We start from the raw sequence: 26,283 nt of genomic DNA on the forward strand, positions 1-26,283 counted from the left end.
TCGCACGTGTAACTCAAAAATTATTTGAGCTAGAGTCATGAAACTTTATAGAATATAGAAATGTTGATCAGCATGTGTAGTTGTACACCTGGATATTTTTGTGTGTATATATTTAGTATTTTTAGAGTTATTGTCCTTGACTTAGTAAAAATTTGCAATTTTCAACTTATGTCGCGCATATCTCAAAAAGTATTTGACCTAGAGTAATGAAACCTTACAGGAATGTTGCTCAACATGTGTAGTTGTGCACCTTGGGTTTCGCTTGTGGATTTATTCTGTTTTGTTAAAGTTATTGCCCTGGAGTTAGTAAATATTTGCATTTTCAACTTGTGTCACATGTAGCTGAAAAAGTATTTGACCTAGAGTCATGAAACTTTATAGGAATGTTGATCAGCATGGTAGTTGTGCACCTGGGTATTTTCATGTGGATATGTTTAGTATTTTTAGAGTTACTGCCCTTGACTGTAAAAATTTACGATTTTCAACTTGTGTTACAATAATTTATATTTATTATTGTAGCTCAAAAAGTATTTGATCTAGTGTCATGAAACTTTACAGGAATGTTGCTCAGCATGTGAAGTTGTGCACCTGGGGTTTAACTTGTGGATTTATTCTGTTTTGTCAGATTTATTACCCTTGACTTAGTGAAAACCGTTCCATTATATTGTGTTATTTGTTTCTCAAGTGCTTGAGTAAGAATCAATCAACTTTACAGGAATAATGATCAACATCACTGTGAAGATATGCACCTGGGGTTTTGCATGTGGATTTTTTCAGTTTTGTTAGAGTTATTGCCCTTGACTAAGTATAAATTTGCAATTTTCAACTTGTTCATGCATAACTCAAAAAATATTTGACCTGTAGGTCTGAAAGTTTACAAGAATGTTGGTCAGCAATGTACATATGCACTTTGGGCTTTGCTTGTGAATTTTTTCAGTATTTTTAAAGTTCTTGCCCTAGACTTAGTAAACGATTTTTAGCTCGACTTTTTTTTTTTTGAAAAAAAAAGTAGAGGTATTGTTATAGTCAGGTCGGCGTTGCCGTTGCCGTCCGAAAACTTGTACCTGGATCATAACTTTTTTATTTCTTGGTGTATTGTCTTCATACTTGGCCACAACAACCCTTGGGACAAGACCTTTCAGTAGACCACACTAACCTTGACCTTCATCCATAAATGACCTTGACCTTCAAGGTTAAAAGTCCAATTTTTGCTTGTTCATGCTGTTATTGGCTGTTACTTTGTTATTTTTGAATGGATTGTCTTCAAACTTGAACATAATAGTCTTCAAGGATATCCCTTAAAAATAAACAGTCAGACCTTGACATTCACTCATCAATGACCTTGACTTTGAAGGTCAAATTATTGAAATTTTCATTTTTTTGGCTATTATTGGCTGTAACTTTGTTATTTTTGAATGGATTGTCTTCAAACTTGAACATAATAATCTTCAAAGATAACTGTTAAAAATATTCCGAAAGACCTTGACCTTCACTCATTAATGACATTGCCTTTGAAGGTCAAATTATTGAAATTTTCATTGTTTTGGCAGTAACTGACTGTAACTTTGCTATTTTTGAAGGGATAAACTTCATATTATAATAGAACATTCTTAAGGACCAGACCTTGTTGTTTATCAAACCCAAATTTGCTTGGGCTCTTTAATGACCTTAACCTTGAAGGTTATATTACTGAATTTTCTCAGATTGTGCATTTATTGGTGTGTGTGTATGTATAGTATATGTATATATATATATATATATATATAAATGTGTGTGTGTATATATATACATATATGCAGGTATATATATATATGTATATGCATGTGTATATATATATATATATATATATATACATATATATATATATATATATATATATATATATATATATCATATATATATATATATATATCAAAATATATATATATATATCAAATATATATATATATATCAAATATATATATATATCAAAATATATATATATACATGTATATGTATACATGTATATATATCAAATATATATATATCAAATATATATATACATATATATATATACATGTATATATATAAATATTATAGTGTATATAATTTTATATATATATAATATATATATATATATATATATTTTTTTTTAATATATATATATGCATATGCATATATATATATATATATATATATATATATATATATATATAAAAAGAAGTTCGATTCCTTGTGTGGATCTCATGTATAAAAAAAGTATGTTTTGGGAAATGCAGAGTACAAAGTTCTTTAATTGTTTATACGTTTATTTCTGTTAGCGCTTTCAAAATTAATGTTTCTACATATCTTCAGACAGTAACGTATAATATAAACATAACAAATATAACAATGACGTAACGTTATAAAAGTATATATATAAGTTGCGGCATTTTTTCTATTTTTAGAAATTGCGTCATTTTTTTCTATTTTTAGAAATTGCGTCATGTTTTTCTATTTTTAGAAATTGCGTCATTTTTTCTATTTTTAGAAATTGCATCATTGTTGCTATTTTTAGAAATTGCATCATTTTTTTCTATTTTTAGAAATTGCGTCATTTTTTGTTCTATTTTAAGAAATTGCAACATTGTTTCTATTTTTAGAAATTGCGTCATTTTTTCTATTTTTAGAAATTGCGTCATGTTTTTCTATTTTTAGAAATTGCGTCATTTTTTCTATTTTTAGAAATTGCGTCATTGTTGCTATTTTTAGAAATTGCGTCATTTTTTTCTATTTTAAGAAATTGCGTCATGTTTTTCTATTTTTAGAAATTGCGTCATTTTTTCTATTTTTAGAAATTGCGTCATTTTTTTTCTATTTTTAGAAATTGCGTCATTTTTTTCTATTTTTAGAAATTGCGTCATTGTTGCTATTTTTAGAAATTGCGTCATTGTTGCTATTTTTAGAAATTGCGTCATTTTTTTATTTTTAGAAATTATGTCATTTCTTTCTATTTTTAGAAATTGCGACATTTTTTCTTTCTTTAGAAATTGCGTCATGTTGCTATTTTAAGAAATTGCATCAATTTTTCTATTTTTAGAAATTGCATCATTGTTGCTATTTTTAGAAATTGCGTCATTTTTTTATTTTTAGAAATTATGTCATTTCTTTCTATTTTTAGAAATTGCGACATTTTTTCTATTTTTAGAAATTGCGTCATGTTGCTATTTTAAGAAATTGCGTACTGTTGCTTTTTTTAGAAATATGGTTAATGTTTCTATTCATATATATATACAAAATATATAAACAAAACTAATGTGACAAGACAGACCAACTAAATTTATAAAAAGGAAACGTCAATATATGTTCAAACCTTTCTATGTTTGCGTTTAGAAAAAGTAAAAAGTCAAGCGTTGCCCCCGCCCGGCGGTGGCTCTTGTTAGTTTTCCACTTGTAAACATGTAGACTAAAAAATATTTGACCTAAAGTCATAAGATTGACAAAACAGTGGAGTGTGGGGTCACCCGTGTCCTGTGGACACATTTCTAGTTTTCAGTTTTACATTGTAAGAGTTGTCAACTTGTTCCTGCATAGCTCAAAAAGTATTTGACCTGTAGGCCTGAAAGTTTACAAGAATGTTGGTCAGCATGTGTACTTATGCACCTTGTTCGCTTGTGGATTTATTCAGTATTTGTAAAGTTCTTGCCCTTAACTTAGTAAAAGATTTTTAGGTTTCACATGTAACCACAAAAAATATTTGACCTAGAGTCATAAGATTGACAAAACGGTGGAGTGTGGGGGCACACGTGTCCTATGGACACATTTCTTGTTCACTTTTGCTGTGACAGCCTTTATTAACTAAAGTGCATTTAATACATTGACAATTTTCAATTTGTGCAGGTTCAGGGAGCTTCCATTGTCTTTAACAATATTCTTGTTTTATATGTTTCAGTTTGAGTGAGAAAGTGGCATCATAGAGTTACTATAAACCATTATGGTTGCATCAAGATCCAGATGAATATAGAGTTTTACTATAACAAATATTTATGAATAATATACTTGTACTGTGAAATCATTTTTAAAAGAATTTTGGCGTGTATTGTTACCTGGATGTACGTCCGTCAGTTTGCAGATTGTTGTGTCCAGCATGTATCTTTTGAACCGGTGGTGTGAAATTGAAACTACTTGGGAAAAGTGTTAACCATAATGAGACGATGTGCAGGTTGCAGGTTTGTCCTTCCTCAGGACAAGGTCACAGTCATTTTGTATCAATATCAAAATTTTGTGTCCCGTCTGTTTCTTTTAAACTGATAGGAGGAAATGAAATCTATTTGGCAGAAATATTTATATTATATCACTGAGATGATGTGCAGAGCGCAGTTTTGGACTACCTTGGGTCAAGGTCACACTGACTCATTTAAAATCCTTATATACGTGTATAAATTACCAAGTTTAGTGTATGAATTTATTAATATGTTTTAATACCTCCCTTTATTTCCCAAAATCTATTACTTTATAATATTTTTTATGCAACTGCAGCATCTGCAATGCGGTGGCATATAGCGATTCAGTTGTGTGTGTGACAATGTCCTCAAGGTGAGCTTTTGTGATGGCCCATTGTCCATCGTCCGTGCGTGCATCAACAACTTCTCCTCCTAAACCACTTGGCCAAATTTGTTGAAACTTTGCAGGTATGTTCCTTGCATGAAGCTCTACTAAAGTTGTTCAAAGAATTAAATTCCATAAAGAACTCTGGTTGCATGGCAACCGAAAGATTTTTTTTGAAAAAAGTGGATGTCTACCAAGTTTGTTCAAATAAGAGCCGTAGGGTCAAAATTGGCGGCGCCCCAGGGATCATTGATTTTCCTTATATGTATATAGTAAAAAAAACTTAAATATCTTCTTGTGAAAATCCAGAACATATAGAGATTAGATATTTGGCATTAAACATGTTCTAGTGGATGTCTACCATATTTGTTAAAATAAAACCCATAGGGTCAAAATTGACCCCGCCCCAGGGAGTCATTGATTTTCCTTATATGTTTATAGTAAAAACTAAATAAAATCTTGTGAAAATCCAAAAGAGCTCGAGATTAGATATTTGGAACATCTTTTAGTGGATGTCTGCCATGTTTATTCAAATAAAAGCCATGGGTCAAAATTGCTCCCCCCCCCCGCGGGGGTCATTGAATTTCCTTATATATACATATTTAGTAAAAAAAATTCAATACTTATAAATTTCAGAAGACATTGAATAGACTGACAATTGACAACAGACTATTGCAAAAGCCAACAATGTCATAACACAATGAAGACTGATTTGCTGAAAAACCATCTTTGATCAAAGTTGTTATCTTAAATATCTGGCGTTAAATTGGGTGACATCCAATATAATTTATACAATTTATGTGTTTTCCAAGATTCTATTATCAGATTAATGAAGATTAATTCTAGTTGTTAATACATGTATTAAATTTGAAGCAGAGACAAATATAGGAAAATAGAATTTAAAATTGAAATTAAACATTTTTAGCTCACCTGACCCTGAAGTGCTCAAGGTGAGGTATAGTGATGGGGCTATGTCCGTTGTTGTGCGTTGTGTGTCATCAATAATTGGGTTGTTAACACTCTAGCGGTCACAATTTTGATTGGATCATAATCAAACTTTTTCAGAATGTTTGCCTCAATGAAATACAGGGCAAATTCGAATACGGATCATCTTGGGTGGAAAACTAGGTCACAGGAGCTAAAAATAGAAAAAGCTTGTTAACACTCTAGTGGCTGCAGTTTTGATCCAAATATCCTGGAAATTGTTCAGGAACATTGTTTTGATGATTTCTAGGTAAAGTTCGAATATGGGTAATTTCCGGTCAAAAACTAGGTCACTTGAGTTGGAAATAGAAAAAGCTTGTTAGCACTCTAGTGGCTGCAGATTTGAACCAAATATCCTGGAAATTGGTCAGGAAGGTTGTTTTGATGATTTCTAGGTCAAGTTTGAATATGAGTCATTTCCGGTCAAACACTCACAGGAGCTAAAAGTAGAAAAATCTTGTTAACACTCTAGTGGCTGCATTTTTAATTCAAATATCCTGGAAAATGATCAAGAAGTTGTTTTGATGATTTCTAGGTCAAGCTCCAATATGGGTCATATCCAATCAAAAACCAGGTCACAGGAGCTAAAACTAGAAAAGTCTTGTTAACACTCTGGTGGCTGCATTTTGATCCAAATATCTTGGACGTTGATCAGGAAGATTGTTTTGATGATGTCTAGGGCAAGTTTGAATAATTATGGGTCATCTCTGGTCACAAACTAGGTCACAGGAGCTAAAAATAGAATATCTTGTTAACACTCTCTTTGCCCAAGTCGCCCCCTAGCTCAAGCCCTGGTCTGGCCGATAGGAAGATAAAGTGCGCAAATAAAATTCAAGATACCAAAGGATTTGTAATGCTTTGAAAGGATTTGCGGCTGTCGATGAGAATTTTTTTCTTTTTAGCTCACCATAGCACAAAGTGCTCAAGGTGAGTTTTTGTGATCACAATTTGTCCATCTGCATCAGTGCGTCAATTGCAACTTTTATACAAACATCTTCTCCTCAGAAACCACTGGGCCAAATTTGATGAAATTTTCCAGGGATGTTCCTAGCATGAAGCTCAAATTGTTCAAATAGTTCTGCTCAATTGAACATCTGGGTCAGGAGGACCAAAAATAGAATTTTGAAATGAAATCTTTAAAAAACTTCTTCTCTGAAAGTGCCAGGCCTAGAGCTTAGAAATTTGTAGCATCGTCTCATGAAACTGTACAAAAATTGTTCAAATTATAGCCCTGGGGTCAAAATTGGCCCGCCCCAGGGGTCTTTGATTTTCATTAAATACATATAGTAAAAACTTAAAATTCTTCTTGTAAAAAAATGAAAAAGCTAGAGCTTAGATATTTGGCATGAAACATCTAGTAACTGTCTACCAAGTTTTTTCAAATAAAAGCCCTAGGCTGAAAATTGGCCCTGCCCCAGGGGTCATTGATTTTCTTTATATGTTTATAGTGAAAACTTAAAAAATCTTCTTTAAAAGAACCCAAAGACCTAGAGCTAAGATATTTAGCATGAAACATCCTCTAATGGGTGTCTACCAAGTTTGTTCAAATAAAAGCCCTGGGGTCAAAATTGGCCCCGCCCCAGGGGGTCATTGATTTTCCCTATATGCATATAGTAAAAACTTAAATCAAAGTGCTGCAGCACTGAATGCGACGGATATGCAACCGGAGAGACATTAAGGCTTTTTTTAGAAAAAAAAACAACACAAAAGATATAACAGAGAAAATATGGAACAGAGAAAATTTGTTCCATACAAGTTCGAGATTTGTAGAGCAATATATTTTATGTGTCCCATTCTGATATAATTCAGATTTTCTACTTTCAAGCAGAACAAGTCAAAAATTTTAAATACAGAATGAAATTTATGCCAAACTTGTAAATCAGTGCCCTTATCGATTTATTTCAAGAAATGATATGTAAATAGAAAAAAAAACTGTCAACGAAATATTTCTACAATAAAACCAGGCAAATAAACTTCAATCATAATACATAATACATGTGAGAATGTTAATTAGAATTGCTTCGTGTTATATCATAGTGGGCATGTAGACAATAACATATAAGTCATTTGTATTTTTATTTCTCTTGGATATGTCTCATTAAAAATATTTTTGGTTAAAATCATCAGCAATTAATGGTGTATTTTTTTTTTCATTTACGTCACTTAAGCACTACAGTGTTTACTTGTCCCTTTCAATTTCATACTAAATTCCATTTTCAACTTGTTTACTTCTTACAATTGTATAGAATTTCTTAAAACAAAGTAAGTATATCCGCTGGTTTATTACATGTATAATGTGTACTCGTCTGAAAGTCAGCACAGATGATGCAGAATCTATTTTTAGAATAGTGTTATCTTCTTGTCGAAGGCTATTATAATCTCATAGCAGGTTAACTCATATCGTGACCTAGAAAACTATGTAAACAAAACACAAGAATCGGAAGTAGAACTGATATCATAACTTCCTTCAATAAAGATTACCATGAAAGACTACATGGTGGTAAAGTGTTGAAAAACTCTCTTGTTACATGCATTTTCAAAAATAGATATTTATAATACTAACCATTGTACTGTAGTCTAATTTATTAATAACTGCTGGATATTCAGCTTAACCCGCAGTATGAGTCATGAAAAGAGTTCTTCTTTGATTAATGCGCGAGTTATTCTAAAGTCACGAAAAACTTTTGATCTGTTAATAAAAATGTTTTGTTTAATGGGGAAATATTTATTTCCTGCTTATAATTTCGAGGAATTATTGAGATTACTCCTTAATTATAGCATAATTTGCTGTCCTACTTTTTCGACAGCGGTAAATCGTTTCAGCAGTTATTTGCATAATTGCGCAATAATACTACGGGGCTACAGCCTTTTTATCAATCAAATACGTTTATATTTTAACTTGGATAACTTAATTTGAAATTGAAAAGGCTAAATATGGAAGTTTTTAAAGATATCCCAAAGAAGTATGGGAGTTTCATAGGATCAAATTCATGTACTATTTCGTGGGCTGTTATTTGGTTGAGGACACATTGCGCGATTGTAGCCAACGAAATCCCATGTGTAGATGACATAGCTCTGAACGCGCCTGAGGGCGCGTGCGTCGCAAAAATCTTATTTTAAAGAACCCAAAAAGCTAGAGCTAAGATATTTAGCATGAAACATGTTCTAATGGATGTCTACCAAGTTTGTTCAAATAAGAGCCCTGGGGTCAAAATTGGCCCCGCCCCGGGGGTCATTGATTTTCCTTATATGTGTATAGCAAAAACTTTGAAAGAGCTAGAGCTTAGATATTTGGCATGAAACATTTTCTAGTAAATGTCTACCAAGTGTGTTGAAATAAATGCCCTAGGGTGAAAATTGGTCCTGCCCTGGGTTTCATTGATTTTTGGCCGGGTTGCACAGGTGCAAACCCGGGTTATAGTATGGTGAATGTCGGGCGGCGGGCGGGCGGTGGGCGGCGGGCGGGCGGGGAAAAACTTTTCGTAACATTTTTCTCAACAACTACGTATCACAGCCTCTTGATATTTTGGTATACAGCATTGACACATGGTCCCATACCGTGGGATTCGATTTCAGGTCTGTCGCTCATCCACTTCCTGTTTATCCACTTAGTTAAATTAGTTAGATTTTTTGACATTAATGGTCAATGGTAGGAAATTTTCGTAACAGTTTTCTCAGCAACTACTTATCACAGCCTCTTGATATTTGGCATACAGCATTGACACATGGTCCCATACCGTGGGATTCGATTACAGGTCTGTTGCTCATCCACTTCCTGTTTATCCACTTAGTTAAATTAGTTAGATTTTTTGACATTAATGGTCAATGGTAGGAAATTTTCGTAACAGTTTTCTCAGCAACTACTTATCACAGCCTCTTGATATTTGGCATACAGCATTGACACATAGTCCCCATACCGTGGGATTCGATTTCAGGTCTGTCGCTCATCCACTTCCTGTTTATCCACTTAGTTAATTTAGTTAGATTTTTTGACATTAATGGTCAATGGTAGGAAATTTTCGTAACAGTTTTCTCAGCAACTACTTATCACAGCCTCTTGATATTTGGCATACAGCATTGACACATAGTCCCATACCGTGGGATTCGATTTCAGGTCTGTCGCTCATCCACTTCCTGTTTATCCACTTAGTTAAATTAGTTAGATTTTTTGACATTAATGGTCAATGGTAGGAAATTTTCGTAACAGTTTTCTCAGCAACTACTTATCACAGCCTCTTGATATTTGGCATACAGCATTGACACATAGTGCCATACCGTGGGTTTCGATTTCAGGTCTGTCGCTCATCTACTTCCTGTTAATCCACTTAGTTAAATTAGTTAGATTTTTTGACATTAATGGTCAATGGTAGGAAATTTTCATAACAGTTTTCTCAGCAACTACTTATCACAGCCTCTTGATATTTGGCATACAGCATTGACACATGGTCCCATACCGTGGGATTCGATTTCAGGTCTGTCGCTCATCCACTTCCTGTTTATCCACTTAGTTAAATTAGTTAGATTTTTCAACATCAATGGTAGGAAATTTTCGTAACAGTTTTCTCAGCAACTACTTATCACAGCCTCTTGATATTTGGCATACAGCATTGATACATGGTCCCATACTGTGGGATTTGATTTCAGGTCTGTCGCTCATCCACTTCCTGTTTATCCACTTAGTTAAATTAGTTAGATTTTTCGACATTAATGGTCAATGGTAGGAAATTTTCGTAACAGTTTTCTCAGCAACTACTTATCACAGCCTCTTGATATTTGGCATACAGCATTGACACATGGTCCCATACCGTGGGATTTGATTTCAGGTCTGTTGTTCATCCACTTACTGTTTATCCACTTAGTTAAATTAGTTAGATTTTTCAACATTAATGGTCAATGGTAGGAAATTTTCGTAACAGTTTTCTCAGCAACTACTTAACACAGCCTCTTGATATTTGGCGTGCAGCATTGACACATGGTCCCATACTGTGGGATTCGATTTCAAGTCTGCAGCTCATCCACTTCCTGTTCACATTAATGGTCAATGGTAGGAAATTTTCGTAACATTTTTCTCAGAAACTACTAATCACAGCCTCTTGATATTTGGCATACAGCATTGACCGATGGTCCCATACTCTGGGATTCGATTTTAGGTGTGTAGCTAATCCACTACCTGTTTACCTACTGAATTAAATTTTCGACATTAATGGGTCAATGGAAATTTTTTTTCGTAACATCACAGCCTCATGATATTTGGTGTACAAATGCAACCCGGCCTTTTCTATCTTTGACCCATTTTCTTTATATGTATATAGTGAAAACTCAAAAAAATTTCTTGTCAAAAACTGAGAGCTAGAGCTAAGATATTTTTCATGAAACATTTTCTAGTAGATGTCTACCAAGTGTTTTCAAATAAATGCCCTAGGAGGAAAATTGGCCCTACCCAGGGTTTCATTGATTTTCCTTATATGTATATATTAAAAATAAAAAAAATCTTCTTGTGACAATTCAAAAGAACTAGAGCTTAGATATTTGGCATGAAACATCTACTAGTGAATGTCTACCAAGTTTGTTCAAATAAAAGCCCGAGGGTCAAAATTGGTCCCGCCCCAGGGGGTCATTAGTTTTCCTCATATATACATGTATATAGTAGAAACAAAAAAATAATCTTCTTGTGAAAATCCAAAAGAGTAAGAGCTAATATATTTGGCATAAAACATGTTCTAGTGTATATCTACCATTTTTATGGGATGCGATTGCATATAGCGATTCAACTGTTTGTTTGTGTGTGTGTTCTATAGATTATATAGTGAACTTAAAAAATCTTCTCTTGTGAAAAACCACTAGTCCAATTTCAACCAAACTTGGCAGGATTGATCCTTGGGTGAAGGGCTGTCAAAGTTGTTTCAATGCAGAAATCTGGTTGCCATGGCAACCAAAATGAATTATAAGAATAAATTTAAAAAATCTTCTTGTAAAGACCCAAAAGGCCTAGAGCTTAAGCCTTAGATATTTTGCATAAGGCATTGTCTGGTAGACCTCTACCAAGATTGTTCAAATTATGGCCCTGGGGTCAAAATCGGCCCCGCCCCGGGGTCATTGATTTTCGCTATATGTCCATATAGTAAAAACTTAAAAAACCTTCTTGTAAAGACCCAAAAGACCTAGAGCTTAGATATTTTGCATAATGCATTGCCTGGTAGACCTCTACCCAGATTGTTCAAATTATAGCCCTGGGGTCAAAATCGGCCCCGCCCCGGGTGTCATTGGTTTTCCTTATATGTATATAGTAAAAACTTATAGTAAAAACTTTTAAAAAAATTCTTCTAGCAATTGACAAATGCTAGAGATTAGATATTTTGCATCAAACATTGTGAAGTGAACCTCTAGCAAGATTGTTCAAATTATTGCCCTGGGGTCAAAATTGCCCCTGCCCCGGGGGTCATTGATTTTCAAAATATACATATAGTAAAAAATCAAAATATCTTATTGTCTGAAGGTACAAGGCTTAGAGCTTTAATATTTGTTAAATGAAATCTATTGGTACTCTACCAAAGTTGTTCAAATTTTGCCTCTAGTGTCAAAATTAGCCCCGCCCCGGGGGCCATATGTTATCCTTATATGTATATAGTAAAAACTTAAAAAATCATCTTCTCTAAATTTACAAAGGCTAGAGTTAAGATATTTTGCATGAAACATTGTGTAGTGAACCTCTAGCAAGATTGTACAAATTATAGCCCCCTGGGGTCAAAATTGTCCCCACCCCCAGGGGTCATTGATTTTCACTATGTACATATAGTAAAAAATTAAAATAACTTCTTGTCTGAAGGTCCAAGGCTTAGAGCTTTGATATTTTACTTATATAATATCATCTATGGGTCCTATACTAAAGTTGTTTTAATTATGCCCCTAGTGTTAAAATTGCCTTGCCCCAGAGGCAATAGTTTTCCTTATATGTATAAAGTAAAAACTTGAAAAATCTTCTTCTCTGAATTGACAAAGGCTAGAGGTTAAATATATGGCATTAGACTTTGCAAAGTGAACCTTTACCAAGATTGTTCAAATCATAGCCCTGGGGTCAAAATTGGTTCCGCCCCGGGGGTCATTGATTTTCATTATGTACATATAGTAAAAAAATAAAAAATATTTTTGTCTGAAGGTACAAGGCATAAAGCTTTGATGTTTGCTATATAATATCATCTATAGGCCCTCTACCAAAGTTGTTCAAAATTTTCCCCTGGTGTCAAAATTGGCTCTGCCCGGGGCCAGTGATTCTCATTATGTACACATAGTAAAAACAGAAAATAAAACAAATGTTTTCTAAATGGAAAAAGCTACAGCTTAGATATTTGCCTTGAAATGTTGTTTGGTGGACCTGTATCAAGATTGTTTTGAATTAAACCCTTGGGTCAAAATTTTGCCTTGCCCAAGGGGACAGTGACCTACTTTTTTGTCCTTTGATGTACAGCATTGAAATTTTGACCATGTGCACAGTTTTAGTTGTAAAATTGAACTTTGATATCAGGTGACCTAGATTTTGATGATGTGACCCACTTTCTTGTCCTTTGATGTACAGCTATGAAATTTGAACCATGTGCACAGATTAAGATGTAAAGTGAACTTTGATATCAGCTGACCTAGATTTTGACAAAGTGTCTTACTGTGTTGTCCTTTGATGCAGTCATGAAATTTAGGCTGTGTGAAATATGACCTTCACCACCAAATTCACTAGACTCAAGTGCATTGATATATTCCTACTCTGATCTTTTATTGAGTTAACAATAGATTTAACCACTAATCTGATAATAAGAATTAGAAAGGTCGGGGATCTATGCATTATGACAATCTTCAATTGTATAGAAACAATAAAAATCTGTTCCTACACTACTATTTAGTGTTGTATTATTGTTGAAATAAAACCCCTAGGGTTAAAATTGGCTCCACCCCGGTGGTAATTGATTTTTATGCCCCCGGGCATATAGTAATTGAACCGTCCGTCCGTCTGTCCGTACGAGGTTAACCTAGAAAAGCAAGTTGGATTTTTTTAAGTTCTACTTGTACCAATGGCTTCTCAGTTTACACACTTACTAATATATACAAAGTACATCATCTGGGCAAGTTACATAACTCTGGCTTTCATATTTACCAAGATATTGCCCTTTTCAGCACTTAGAAAATGAATAATGGTTAACCTAAAACGGCAAGTTGGAAATATCTTAAGTTCTATCTATACTAAAGGCTTTATAATTTCCACACTTACTTATCAATACAATGTACATGATATTGCCAAGTTATATAACTGTGTCATCCATATTTCCCTGTTATTTTTCACTTTGAAAATAGGGCCTTGTCTGGTTAACCTATTTCGGCAAGTTGGATTTATCTTAAATTTCTCCTAATTGCTTAATTTCTTTAAAGATATCTTTCATATTTAGTAGGTGGATACCTTTGATGGTCCTCTAATTTTTTTGTGGAGTAAGCGGTCTCTAGGGTCAAGGTCAATGTCACTGGTTTAAAAAATAAATATAAACATTTTTGCTCATACAGCCTTTATTTTTAGCTCACCATAAACATACAATTCGAAAAAAAAAAAATCAAGAACAATAGCATTTCATTTTATCTATATGAGATAAAAACAATAAATATGTACAATAATTGAGAAAAAAGGTACATTTTTATGGCATTAATATGACACTATCAACTTTGAAACATTTTATTTAATTTGTTATTCGTGTTAAGTACAGATGCCGAGGAATTATTCAAAGTTACAAATTAGATTTTATGAATTATTTAATTGATTGATAATTTAGAAAAAAAGATAATTAAAAGAAAATTACAAATATACATCTACATGGTTTAAAGGCCTGGGAACAAGTATAAAAGGCAGACAAGCAGAAAAATGGCCACTGCTGTTGAACTCTGTATGCTGTCTGCTAGCATAATCAGAGAGAGATAGAAAAATGAAATTTCAAAATTTAGAGAGACATACCTCATATTATTTGCTATAAATTGGCACATCACTTCTTTATCATGTAAGCAACATTCCTTGAAAGTTACAGATCTCTGTGATACTTAGAAGTACTACTTTAAAAAAATCTTTTTTTGAAAACAGTTAAAAATTCAAATTTCCCTGTATATTTGATTGACAGTTGTACAGAGGTTATGACCTTTCTCTCAGCCAACTACATCTCTCTAGGTATAAACATTCTCACAGTAGAGTTTGACAGATGGCGGGGAAATAAATACTAGGGCAATAAATACTACCAGAGAAATATTATGCAAGCAATGAACTTGAATTTTTATTTATTGATTGTGTTATATTCCATCCCTACAATCATGAATTTATTAACTTGAAATGCCATCACTATAAGTTAATTGTTGATATATTGATTGTTCTGTAAAAGAAACATTCAAATTTATGTATCACCCAAATGTGCATCACTGTCTATTCCCACAAGTGGCCCATGTATGGTTCACCAACTGGATTCGGGAACCACTCCCTCACAATGTTTAAAACACATTTTGGTATTATAATATCACGCCTGTGCCACACATATTTTCTAAATCGCCTGTCCCCTTGTAGAGCAGCAGTTTTTGCTTTACTTTTCATAACCATAATTTAGTTCACCAGAATTCATAAAAAAATAAGTTTTGTTTCCCAAAAAAATAAAAGAGTCAAGTGGACAAACAGATAATGTAAGTTACATTTTTTTTCTATATACAAGGCATTTCTAAACAATTAGTATTTACTGTTTGTATATACTGACTATCACCGATTTCATAAAATATACACTTCATTGTAAAAATATGTAATTGCAATATACATCCTGACAGCACTGCTATTACTTTTTCATCAAATTGCAAAATCATTACCCCCCAATAAATACACAACTTCTTTATCTCTCCTGAATGCTGAACTCTCCTATACTATTGCAGACCACATGTTTATATTTACAAGCGTGCTGACCTCAGGTCATGATAATAAAACCCCGCCTCTTGTACCTAATATGCTTAATGGCCATCCGTACGGATATCTGAGTTCACATTCCCCGGCCTTTAAGAATAAACAATATCATATATTGAAAGATTAACCATAATTTACTGACTTTTTCCAGTTAAGTTTTGACTTTTAATCGTCGGTCAATATGACAATTGAATTCTTAAAATTTATTTTACAATTTTAATTTAAAAAAAGGAGAAGTAAACGTAAAAAACTCAGTATTAAAATAGCACATAAAACACAAAAAAAGATGAAAACAATATTCATAAAAGCTGTCACATAATTTTTTATATTAAAATAGATATATCAATAATGTATAATAAACAATTATGATCAACATGGTAATATAACCAGTGTCATATTTTTACTAAGTGTGAACAGATACCTTAAGGGGGGTCTTCGCTTATAGCGATAACATAATAAGGGACAATTACACAAGTGTGCATGGTGTTGATCATGCATTACACATATGGATTATAAATGATTGTATCCGTTGCTATTAATAATCACGATCATAAAGAAATAACAAGTAATATTCTAATCTCTAGCATGCCAATCAAAGTTCATAATGAACAATGTCTTTCGTCCGTTCATTCTGGTAAAAAACTTTTTTTTAACCATTGAAAAGTTTATAAGAATATCTTGTCATCATATGTCTATTAGTTCATCTTCACTTTCTGCATTTCTTGCTTGGACGCCCTTTGATGCTTTGCATCAATGCTTTTCTTGTATTATAGTGTAAAAGAACATAATGATCAATATGAAATTTTATGTGTTGATGAATTTTTCAATATCTTGCTTTGCATAAATGTTTTATAAACTAACAATTTATATTTTTGCATACCATATTTACTTAGTTGTAATTGTAAGGTACACTGGGGATGCTCCCGGCCCCTTTGTACCTAAATGTTTTATAAACTAACAATTTATATTTTTGCATACCATATTTACTTAGTTGTAATTGTAAGGTACACTGGGGATGCTCCCGACCCCTTTGTACCTATTACGGGGTTAATAAATTTACAAATAAAAAAAAATGTTTTGTTAAAATTATAGCCCTTTGGTCAATATTGGTCCGCCCCAGGTGGTCATGGTTTTTCCATATAAACTCACCTGAGCACCACGTGAAAACGCAAGATATATATATATATACTGAATTTTATAATGTTTTCTTATAATTGTCAGTATACCCCCGAAACAAAGTTTTTTGGTTTTTTTGGTGGGGGGGGGGGGGTATATAGGAGTCACTCGGTGGTCGGTCGGTCCGGGGGTCCGTTGCATTTTCCTTGTCCGGAGCATAACTTGAAGACTAATGATTGGAATTCAATACAACTTAATACAATGATCAAGCACATTGAGAGGAAGTGCAGTGTACAAGAACCATAACTCTATCTTGACTAATTACAGAGTTATTGCCTTTTGTTATTTTTCCTTGTCTGGAGAATAACTTGAAAACTACTGGAATTCAATACAACTTCATACAATGATCAAGCACATTGAGAGGAAGTGCAGTGCAAAGAAACCATAACTCTTTCTTGACTCATTTAAGAGTTTTTGCCCTTTGTTATCCCCCGCCGATGGAATCGGGAGGGGGATATAGTTTTGGTGTTGTCCGTCCGTCCATCCGTCCGTCCGAATTTCGTTTCCGGAGTAGTTCTCTGCAACTACTGGCTGGAATTCAACGAAACTTTATGGGAATCATCAATATCAAGAGGAGATGCGCATATCGTCGGCTTGTTCCGGTCCGACACTTTAACTCACAGTTATGGCCCTTGATTAGTTATGCAGTATGCATATAGAGTAAAAATCGTTTCCGCGCTACTTCTCTGCAACTACTGGCTGGAATTCAACGAAACTTTATGGGAACCTTTAATACCAAGAGGAGATGCGCATATCCTCGCCTTGTTAGGGTCAGACACTTTAACTCAGAGTTGTGGCCCTTGATTAATTATGCAGTATGCATATAGAGCAAAAATCATTTCCGCCCTACTACTCTGCAACTACTGGCTGGAATTCAACAAAACTTTATGGGAACCTTCAATACCAAGAGGAGATGCGCATATCCTCGCCTTGTTTTGGTCAGACACTTTAACTCAGAGTTATGGCTCTTGATTAGTTATGCAGTATGCATATAGAGCAAAAATCGTTTCCGCGCTACTTCTCTGCAACTTCTGGTTGGAAGTCAACAAAACTTTATGGGAACCTTCAATACCAAGAGAAGATGCGCATATCATTGCCTTGTTGGGGTCAGACATTTAAACTCAGAGTTATGGCCCTTGATTAGTTATGCAGTATGCATATAGAAAAATATTTGTTTCTGCGCTACTTCTCTGCAACTACTGACTGGAATTCAATGAAACTTTATTGGAACCTTCAATACCAAGAGGAGATGCGCATATCGTCGCCTTGTTCGGGTCAGACATTTAAACTTTGAGTTATGGCCCTTGATAACTTATGCAGTATACAACCAGAGCAATAATCGTTTCCGTGCTACTTCTCTGTAACTACTGGCTGGAATTCAATGAAACTATGGGATACGAAGAGGAGATGCGCATATAGTCGCCTTGTTCCGGTCAGACATATATAACTCAGATTTATGGCCCTTGATTAGTTATGCAGTATGCATACATCTCATTGGCATTTCCAGATATTACTATTTAACACAGAGTTATGGCTCTGTTATTGCCCTGAATATTTATCAAGTTCAAAGAATATTACTGTTTATGCCATGATAACTATATAAATAAAGCCTTATGTCTTCAGTTGTTGTGTTAGTAATAACCAGTACTCGGTGGGGGATATAAATTCAACGAATTTGCTTGTTACTTTTTATTGTCCAGTGCATAACTTGAAAATTAATGGTTGGAATTCAATGAAACTTCATACAATGGTCAAGGGCAGCGAGATGAAGTGCAGTGCACAAGACAATAACTCTATTTGGACATATTACAGTTATTGCCCTTTGTTACTTTTTTTGTCCAGTGCATAAATTGAAAACTAGTAGTTGGAATTCAATTCAACTGCATGCAATGGTAAAAGGGCAGTGAGAGGAAGTGCAGTGTACAATAACCATAACTCCATCTTCAGTATTTGTAGAGTTATTGCCCTTTGTTTGCTCACCAGAGTCGAAGGCTCAGGGTGAGCTATTAGTATCAAAGGGGGATACTCCGGCGTCATTGGTCATGCATCAACAATCATCTTCTCTGATACCGCTGGACAGATTTACTCCAAATTTGGTCTGTAGCATCATTGTGACAGTCACACTTGAATTTGCTCATGTCATAAAATTGGCCCCTTTTAGGGGTCAACAGAGCTAAAAATAGAAAAACCTTTAAACATCTTCTACTATAGAACTAATTGATGGATGATCACCAAACTTTGTCTGTAGCATTCTTGGGTAGTCTTTATCAAGTTTGCTCATATTAATTTGATTGGCCTCTTTTAGGGGTCTCTAGGGCTAAAAATAGAAAAATCATTTAGACATCTTCTTCTACAGAACTAATGGATTGATGATCACCAAACTTTGTCCCTATCATTCTTGGGTAGTCTTTTACCAAGTTTGCTCATAATAATTTGATTGGCCCCTTTTAGGGGCTGCTAAAGCTAAAAATAGAAATTACTTTTAGAGAACTAATTGATGGATAATCACCAAACTTTGTTTGTTGGGTAGTCTTTTATCAAATTCGTCATATTAATTTGAGTGGCCCCTTTTTGGGGTCTCGATCTAGACCTAAAAATAGAAAATCCTTTAGACATCTTCTTGTACAGAACCAATTGATGGATGATCACCAAACTTTGTCTGTAGCATTCTTAGGTAGTCTTTTATCAAATTTTCTCATATTAATTTGATAGGCCCCTTTTAGGGGTCAAGGGAGCTAAAAATAATATAAACCTTTAGACAGCTTTTTCTACAAAACTTATTGATGGATGATCACCAAACTTTGTTATTAGCATTCTTATAGTAATCTTTTATAAAAAGTGCTCATATTTATTTGATTTGCCCCTTTTAGGGACTGCTAAAGCTAAGATACCCCAGACCATGGCATTTCGTTTAATGAAAGGGAAACAACTCGTGTTGGAATTTCTTTCATACATGTGAATGACCTGCTGTTTGCTGATGAAATTATTTGAGGTCATGACCTCTTATGAAATAACTTAAGCACATTATACAGGATATATAAGGACTTAGTATTAAGCTTTATTTGGTTTCATTCATATTCACTTAATTACATCACTACATGCAGTGTTTTCTCTAGAGGGCGCTTTCTGCGCTTTTGACGCAGTACTTTTGCATTTGACGCGGTAACATTTTAGCCGTGCGTTTTCCGTGACGCATATTTTTGCGAGCACCGTAGTATATATTTTTTTCTATAAATAGCATGAATTTCATCAGCTGATCGGTCACATGATTTATCTTAGACGCTTTAGTTAAAGGGCTCAGACGCTTCAGATTGTGACATCATTATCCATGTCTGCTTCGAAAAAAAGCAGCGAAGATTGACTTCATTCTTCAATAAAGACAACGAAATTATGTTAACGATGATGGGGCGACAGAATCTACCGTAAACAACTCTGCGCCTATACCAAATGAGGTTTCCCAACCAAATCAATCGGCGAATGCTGAAACAACTGAGAAATCCAAGCAAAATGATAATGCTCCGAAGCGAGTTTTTCGTATCGAGTGGCTTGAAAGCAATTTTTGGTTGCAGTATGATGGTAATAAAATGACTTGCACAGTTTGTGTAACTGAAAATAAGGCAATCCATTCACATCGGGATGCACAAACTTTAGAGTTTTGTAGTACCATGGAGTTGAATAGATATATTGTATGTATATCTGTGGTAGTACCGTATGGTACTGGTTACGGGAGTTGACGGAAGTTCGGAACTAGTGTGTTAGGCTTGACAGTTGGGCGCCATGTTAGTGTACATGTAATTTATAAAAATATAACTAGAAGAAGTAGGCAATTCCTAGCTTGGCTACGATCCAAGACGATTGTTTGTATTGTCAATCACTTTATAATCAATCGCGACAGTTCTATATTGGTGGCACGAATTCCGTTCCGAAAGATAGACCAGGCAGCCATTCTCCCATAATTGAAGCACTTTTGGTTCACAAAAAATGAAAAATCTGACTTTCAAAAACAACGTTTTCTATGACTTGCTTTTAATGTTCAATACCTTGGACAGATTGTGTGGAAGTTTAACACACACCATTCGCTCCTTTTGTATACTGAATTTCAGAAAGCTTTTGAAGTTAGTTAATGAATAACATTGTTACGGAACATATATATACCATAGGAATTTTCAATTACTTTGGAGGTATTGTTTTACTAACATTTTAAATTAAACGATCCAAAAGAATATGCATTGTAAAGTTGAAGACCAATGGTTACCTTTAGCAAAAATATTTTATGCCTTATCTTATTCCGAAACTTGTATACTTCGTATTTGAAAATCTTGTATAAGCAAATATTTTCGTAACTAAAGATTGACATTGTTTCGATACAATGCACAAACAAATACTGTCATAAAAATTATCGAATTATATCTAAAATAGAAGCAGAAAACAAAAAAAAGCATAATTTTTAATTGGTGTAACGTTACCAAAAAACCTTTGCATCATAAATGTTCATCAAACAGTCCTCATGATCTGTTACGGAACATAGGTGAAAAATTATAAAACATAGGATTTATAACTCAATATTTTCACTCTTTAAAATTACTTAAACAATTTAAATGTGGTATCTTCACAAACAACATCAATCATAAATCAATCATTAATTAAAAATAACATCAACAGTTTAATTTAGTGAGTAGTGCAGGAAAAGATATCTGTTACGGAAAATAAAATATTATGTTTTTCACTGAAAATGAACACGAATTCTTTTTTTTCACTTTTATTTGCTTTATTTCTGCCTAATTTACACGTTGTAATGTTATAATGTTTCATGTAGTTCTCTCTACATTTTCTTCACTAGTGCTTTTTCTTTTTTGAGTGGGATAATACTTTTTTCTGCTTTCTTTCTCTTTTAAATGATTTGTTGTTTTCCCCTCCCCAAATTTTTCAGTATTTTTCCATCTGACTCAAGAAAATTTTCGACTCAACAAAACTTAATCTTGTTTAAAATATAATATCCTTTTTCTTAACATGTAATGGCGCGAAAGGTGTAAGACGTGTTTTTGTGTCTCTCGAAATTGAGTGTTTTTGTTGGATATAGTAAACTGATATTTTGTATTTTTATATTAGTGGAGAGGGAATTTAATCAGTGAAAGGATGGACCTAATATTAAGATAATATGAAAGGAAAAAGGAAAAAAAGTAGTGAAAGTGATGATGAACAAAATTTGAGTAAATTATCAAAGTTCTGATTATCGCCGTCGGCTACAGACCAGTCAATAGAGGTAAGCGAAGTTTTACGTGAGTCGAACTCTATATTATAATTATGAACAAGATCAAGAATCAATATCACAAGTAACTGTACCAGTCGATAATAGATTTGATGTATTGAGCGGTCAAGTCAACCGTGACAAATCGGTAGATTGTATCAATATGGCGGACAAGTCTGGTGGGCCTACAAATGCAGATATTATTGCTATGCTAGGAAAAATAAACTTAAAGTTAAGTGACGTTGAAAATTAAAAAACTTGAATCTCTGGAGTCTATTCAAAGAAAGGTAGAATCTAAAGTGGAAGGGCTAGAAAACAAAGTAGACAATTTTGATAAAGAACTTAAACGTTTATGGTTACATGTTGATTCAAAAGTAAAACTCAGCGATGATAAAATTGATCGTGTAGAAAATAGAAAAGCGTCTGCGGAAATTTAAACAGGGGAAGAGTTTAAAATAATTGGTAATCTAGAGAAGAAAAATGAAGAGATGAAAGAATCATTACTATACATGCAGTCGCAATCAATGCGAAATAATCTTATTTTTGGTGGGATTAAAGAGGAAGGATATGAAAAGCCCGAAAACACTGAAGCCCTTTTAAGAAATTTCATGGTGGAAAAGTTACAGCTCGCAAAAGATTTCGTGTCGAACATTAAAATTGAAAGAGCGCATCGCATGGGTGCTATATCAAGAGACCAAAACGAGGCTCAAAACAGAAGTCGAAGAATTGTATGCAAATTCAATATGTTCACCGACAGGGAAATTGTCCGGAAATCCAGCAAAAATTAAAGGACACAAATTATTATATAACGGAACAGTTCCCCCGGAAGTAGTAGCAAAGAGGAGGACACTTTTCAGAAAGACGAAGCCGGAAATACAGAACAGAACAGAACAGAAAATTTATTCAGTCTTATGCATATACAGCACATCGACATCAACCAATATATAAATACATTTGTGACAACAATGACATAGTTAAAACACATAATTATATACAAGTTACATAATCAAAGAGTGTTTCAAAAGTTTAGATATCACATGAATCGATTAACAAAAAAAATGTTACTCATTACTCTTTCCGGATATTAGTAAATGCAATACATGTGTAGTTCTTCATCTACGCGGCATTTAAAAATTATTTTCGTTTATGGAAAGCATGTTTTATATACACTGAAATTTTATAAAGCAATGGTTTACTCTCAGTTTTCATCAGTTCAACAAATTTTACCATACTTGGACTAACACGGTAATATCTTGGGATATACCTAATACGTAATGTATTATAAAAACTACATCCCATGACAAAATGATATTCATCTTCTATTGTACATTGTTCGCATAATTCACACAGTCTATTTTGTCTTTCTATATTTTTCTATGTCGACCGTATTCTACATTTAGCCAATGAGATGACATTCTAAGCTTTGATAAATATTGTCTATGTTTCTTATTTTCAATTATTAAAAGATATTTTGACAGTTCAAACTCTTCTTTAATTTCCCTGAAAAATATCAAACTTGGGCTACAGCATGGGTGTCATACGACAAACTCTATGTACATGGGAAAATAGTAACAGATGTCTAGGAAAACGCGGATGGGCTTAAATGCTTAATATGGATCTGTAACGGACTGAGTTCTAATAAAACAACAAACAAAAACTTCACTGACTTTTTAACCAAAAATGACGTCATCATCTTAACTGAATCATGGACTAGTAAATCGAGAGAAATAGATTTAGAAGGGTTTTCATGTAATAATTTATATCGTAAATTCAGACACCGTGTGCGCAGCCATTCTCCCATAATTGAAGCACTTTTGGTTCACAAAAAAATGAAAAATCTGACTTTCATAAACAACGTTTTCTATGATTTGCTTTTAATGTTCAATACCTTGGACAGATTGTGTGGAAGTTTAACACACACCATTCGCTCCGTTTGTATACTGAAAGCTTTTGAAGTAAGTTACTGAATAACATTGTTACGGAACATATATATACCATAGGAATTACTTTGGAGGTATTGTTTTACTTACATTTTAAATTAAACAATCCAAAAGAATATGCATTGAAAAGTTGAAGACAAATGGTTACCTTTAGCAAAAATATTTTATGCCATATCTTATTCTGAAAGTTGTATACTTCGTATTTGAAAAGCATGTATATGCAAATATTTTCGTAATTTAAGATTGACATTGTTTCGATACAATGCACAAACAAATACTGTCATAAAAGTAACGAATTATATCTAAAATAGAAGCAGAAAACAAATCAAGCATAACTTTTAATCTGTGTAACGTTACCAAAAAAACTTCGCTGCACAAATGATCATCAAACAGACCTTATGATCTGTTACGGAACATAGGCGAAAAATTATAAAATATAGGATTTATAACTCAATATTTTCACTCTTTAAAATTACTTAAACAATTTAAATGTGGTATCTTCACAAACAATATCAATCATAAACAAGATTGCATTTGAGAAAAATGCTATGCCACCGCATGGTTCAAATTTCATAGCTGTACATCAAAGGACAAGAAAGTAGGTCACATCATCAAAATCTAGGTCACCTGATATCAAAGTTCAATTTTACAACTAAAACTGTGCACATGGTCAAAATGTCGTTGCTGTACATCAAAGGACAAGGAAGTAGGTCACTGTCCCCTTGGGCAAGGCATAATTTTGACCCAAGGGTTTAATTCAAAACAATTTTGATACAGGTCCACCAAACAACATTTCAAGTCAAATATCTAAGCTATAGCTTTCTCCCATTCAGAAAACATATGTTTTATTTTCTGTTTTTACTATGTGTACACAATGAGAAACACTGCCCTGGGGCAGGGCCAATTTTGACACCCGGGGAAAAATTTGAAAAACTTTGGTAGAGGACCTATAAATGATATTATATATCAAACATCAAAGCTCTATGCCTTGTACCTTCAGACAAAAATATTTTTTATTTTTTCACTATATGTACATAATGAAAATCAATGACCCCCGGGGCGGAATCAATTTTGACCCCAGGGCTATAATTTGAACAATTTGCAAGAGGTTCACTACACAAATTTTGTTCATGCAAAATATCTTAACTCTAGCCTTTGTAAATTTAGAGAAGATGATTTTTTAAGTTTTTACTATATACATATAAGGAAAACCTATGGCCCCCGGGGGACGGGGCTAATTTTGACAAAAGAGGCAAAATTTGAATAACTATTGTAGAGTACCTTTAGATGATATTATTTAACAAATATTAAAGCTCTAAGCCTTGTACCTTCAGACAATAAGATTTTTTTATTTTTTACTATATGTATATATTGAAATCAATGACCCCCAGGGCAGGGGCAATTTTGACCCCAGGGCTATAATTTGAACAATCTTGCTAGAGGTTTACTACACAATGTTTCATGCAAAATATCTAACCTCTAGCATTTGTCAATTGCTAGAAGAATTTTTTTTGAAGTTTTTTACTATAAGTTTTTACTATATACATATAAAGAAAACCAATGACCCCCGGGGCGGGGCCGAATTTGACCCCAGGGCTATAATTTGAACAATCTGGGTAGAGGTCTATCAGACAATGCCTTTGCAAAATATCTAAGCTCTAGGCCTTTTGGGTCTTTACAAGGAGGTGTTTTAAGTTTTTACTATATGTACATATAGTGAAAATCAATGACCCCGGGGCGGGGCCGATTTTGACCCAAGGGCTATAATTTGAACAATCTTGGTAAGGGTCTACCAGACGATGCCTTATGTAAAATATCTAAGCTCTAATCCTTTTGGGTTTTTACAAGAAGGTATTTTAAGATTTTACTATATGTACATAGTGAAAATCAATGACGCCCGGGGCGGGGCCAATTTTGACCCCAGGGCTATAATTTGAACAATCTTGTTAGAGGTCTACCAGACAATGCCTTATGCAAAATATCTAAGCTCTAGGCCTTTTGGGTCTTTACAAGAAGATTTTTTTAATTTATTCTTATAATTCCTTTTAGTTGCCATGGCAACCAGATTTCTGCATGGAATGAAATTCTTTGAACAACTTTGGAAGCCATTCACCCAAGGAACAATCCTGCCAAGTTTGGTTGAAATTGGACTAGTGGTTTTTCACAAGAAGATTTTTTAAGTTCACTATATAATCTATATAACACACACACAAACACACACACAAACACACACACACACAGGTGAATCGCTATATGCCACCGCATCGCAGATGCTGCGGTGGCATAAAAACTGTATCAATTAAAAATAACATCAACAGTTTTATTTAGTGAGTAGTGCAAGAAAAGATATCTGTTACGGAACATATGTTATGGAAAATAAAATATTATGTTTTTCACTGAAAATGAAC

General features: G+C 33.7%; 1 protein-coding gene across 4 annotated transcripts in view; it reads left to right on the top strand.

The window, feature by feature from the left end:
- The window catches only part of LOC132733267 (cell division cycle-associated 7-like protein), a 202,736-nt gene extending 198,284 nt beyond the window's left edge, over nt 1-4,452 (top strand). For all 4 annotated transcript variants that reach the window (XM_060719873.1, XM_060719874.1, XM_060719877.1 and 1 more), the window contains one exon: nt 3,911-4,452. In XM_060719873.1, coding sequence (XP_060575856.1) covers nt 3,911-3,915 — 5 coding nt within the window. In that variant the 3' untranslated portion in view covers nt 3,916-4,452. The remainder of the gene's footprint in view (nt 1-3,910) is intronic.
- Nucleotides 4,453-26,283: the final 21,831 nt, after the last annotated feature.

Source organism: Ruditapes philippinarum, unplaced genomic scaffold (genome assembly GCF_026571515.1).
Source record: "Ruditapes philippinarum isolate M1 unplaced genomic scaffold, ASM2657151v2 ctg1321_1_1_1_1, whole genome shotgun sequence".
NCBI classification, from domain to species: domain Eukaryota; kingdom Metazoa; phylum Mollusca; class Bivalvia; order Venerida; family Veneridae; genus Ruditapes; species Ruditapes philippinarum.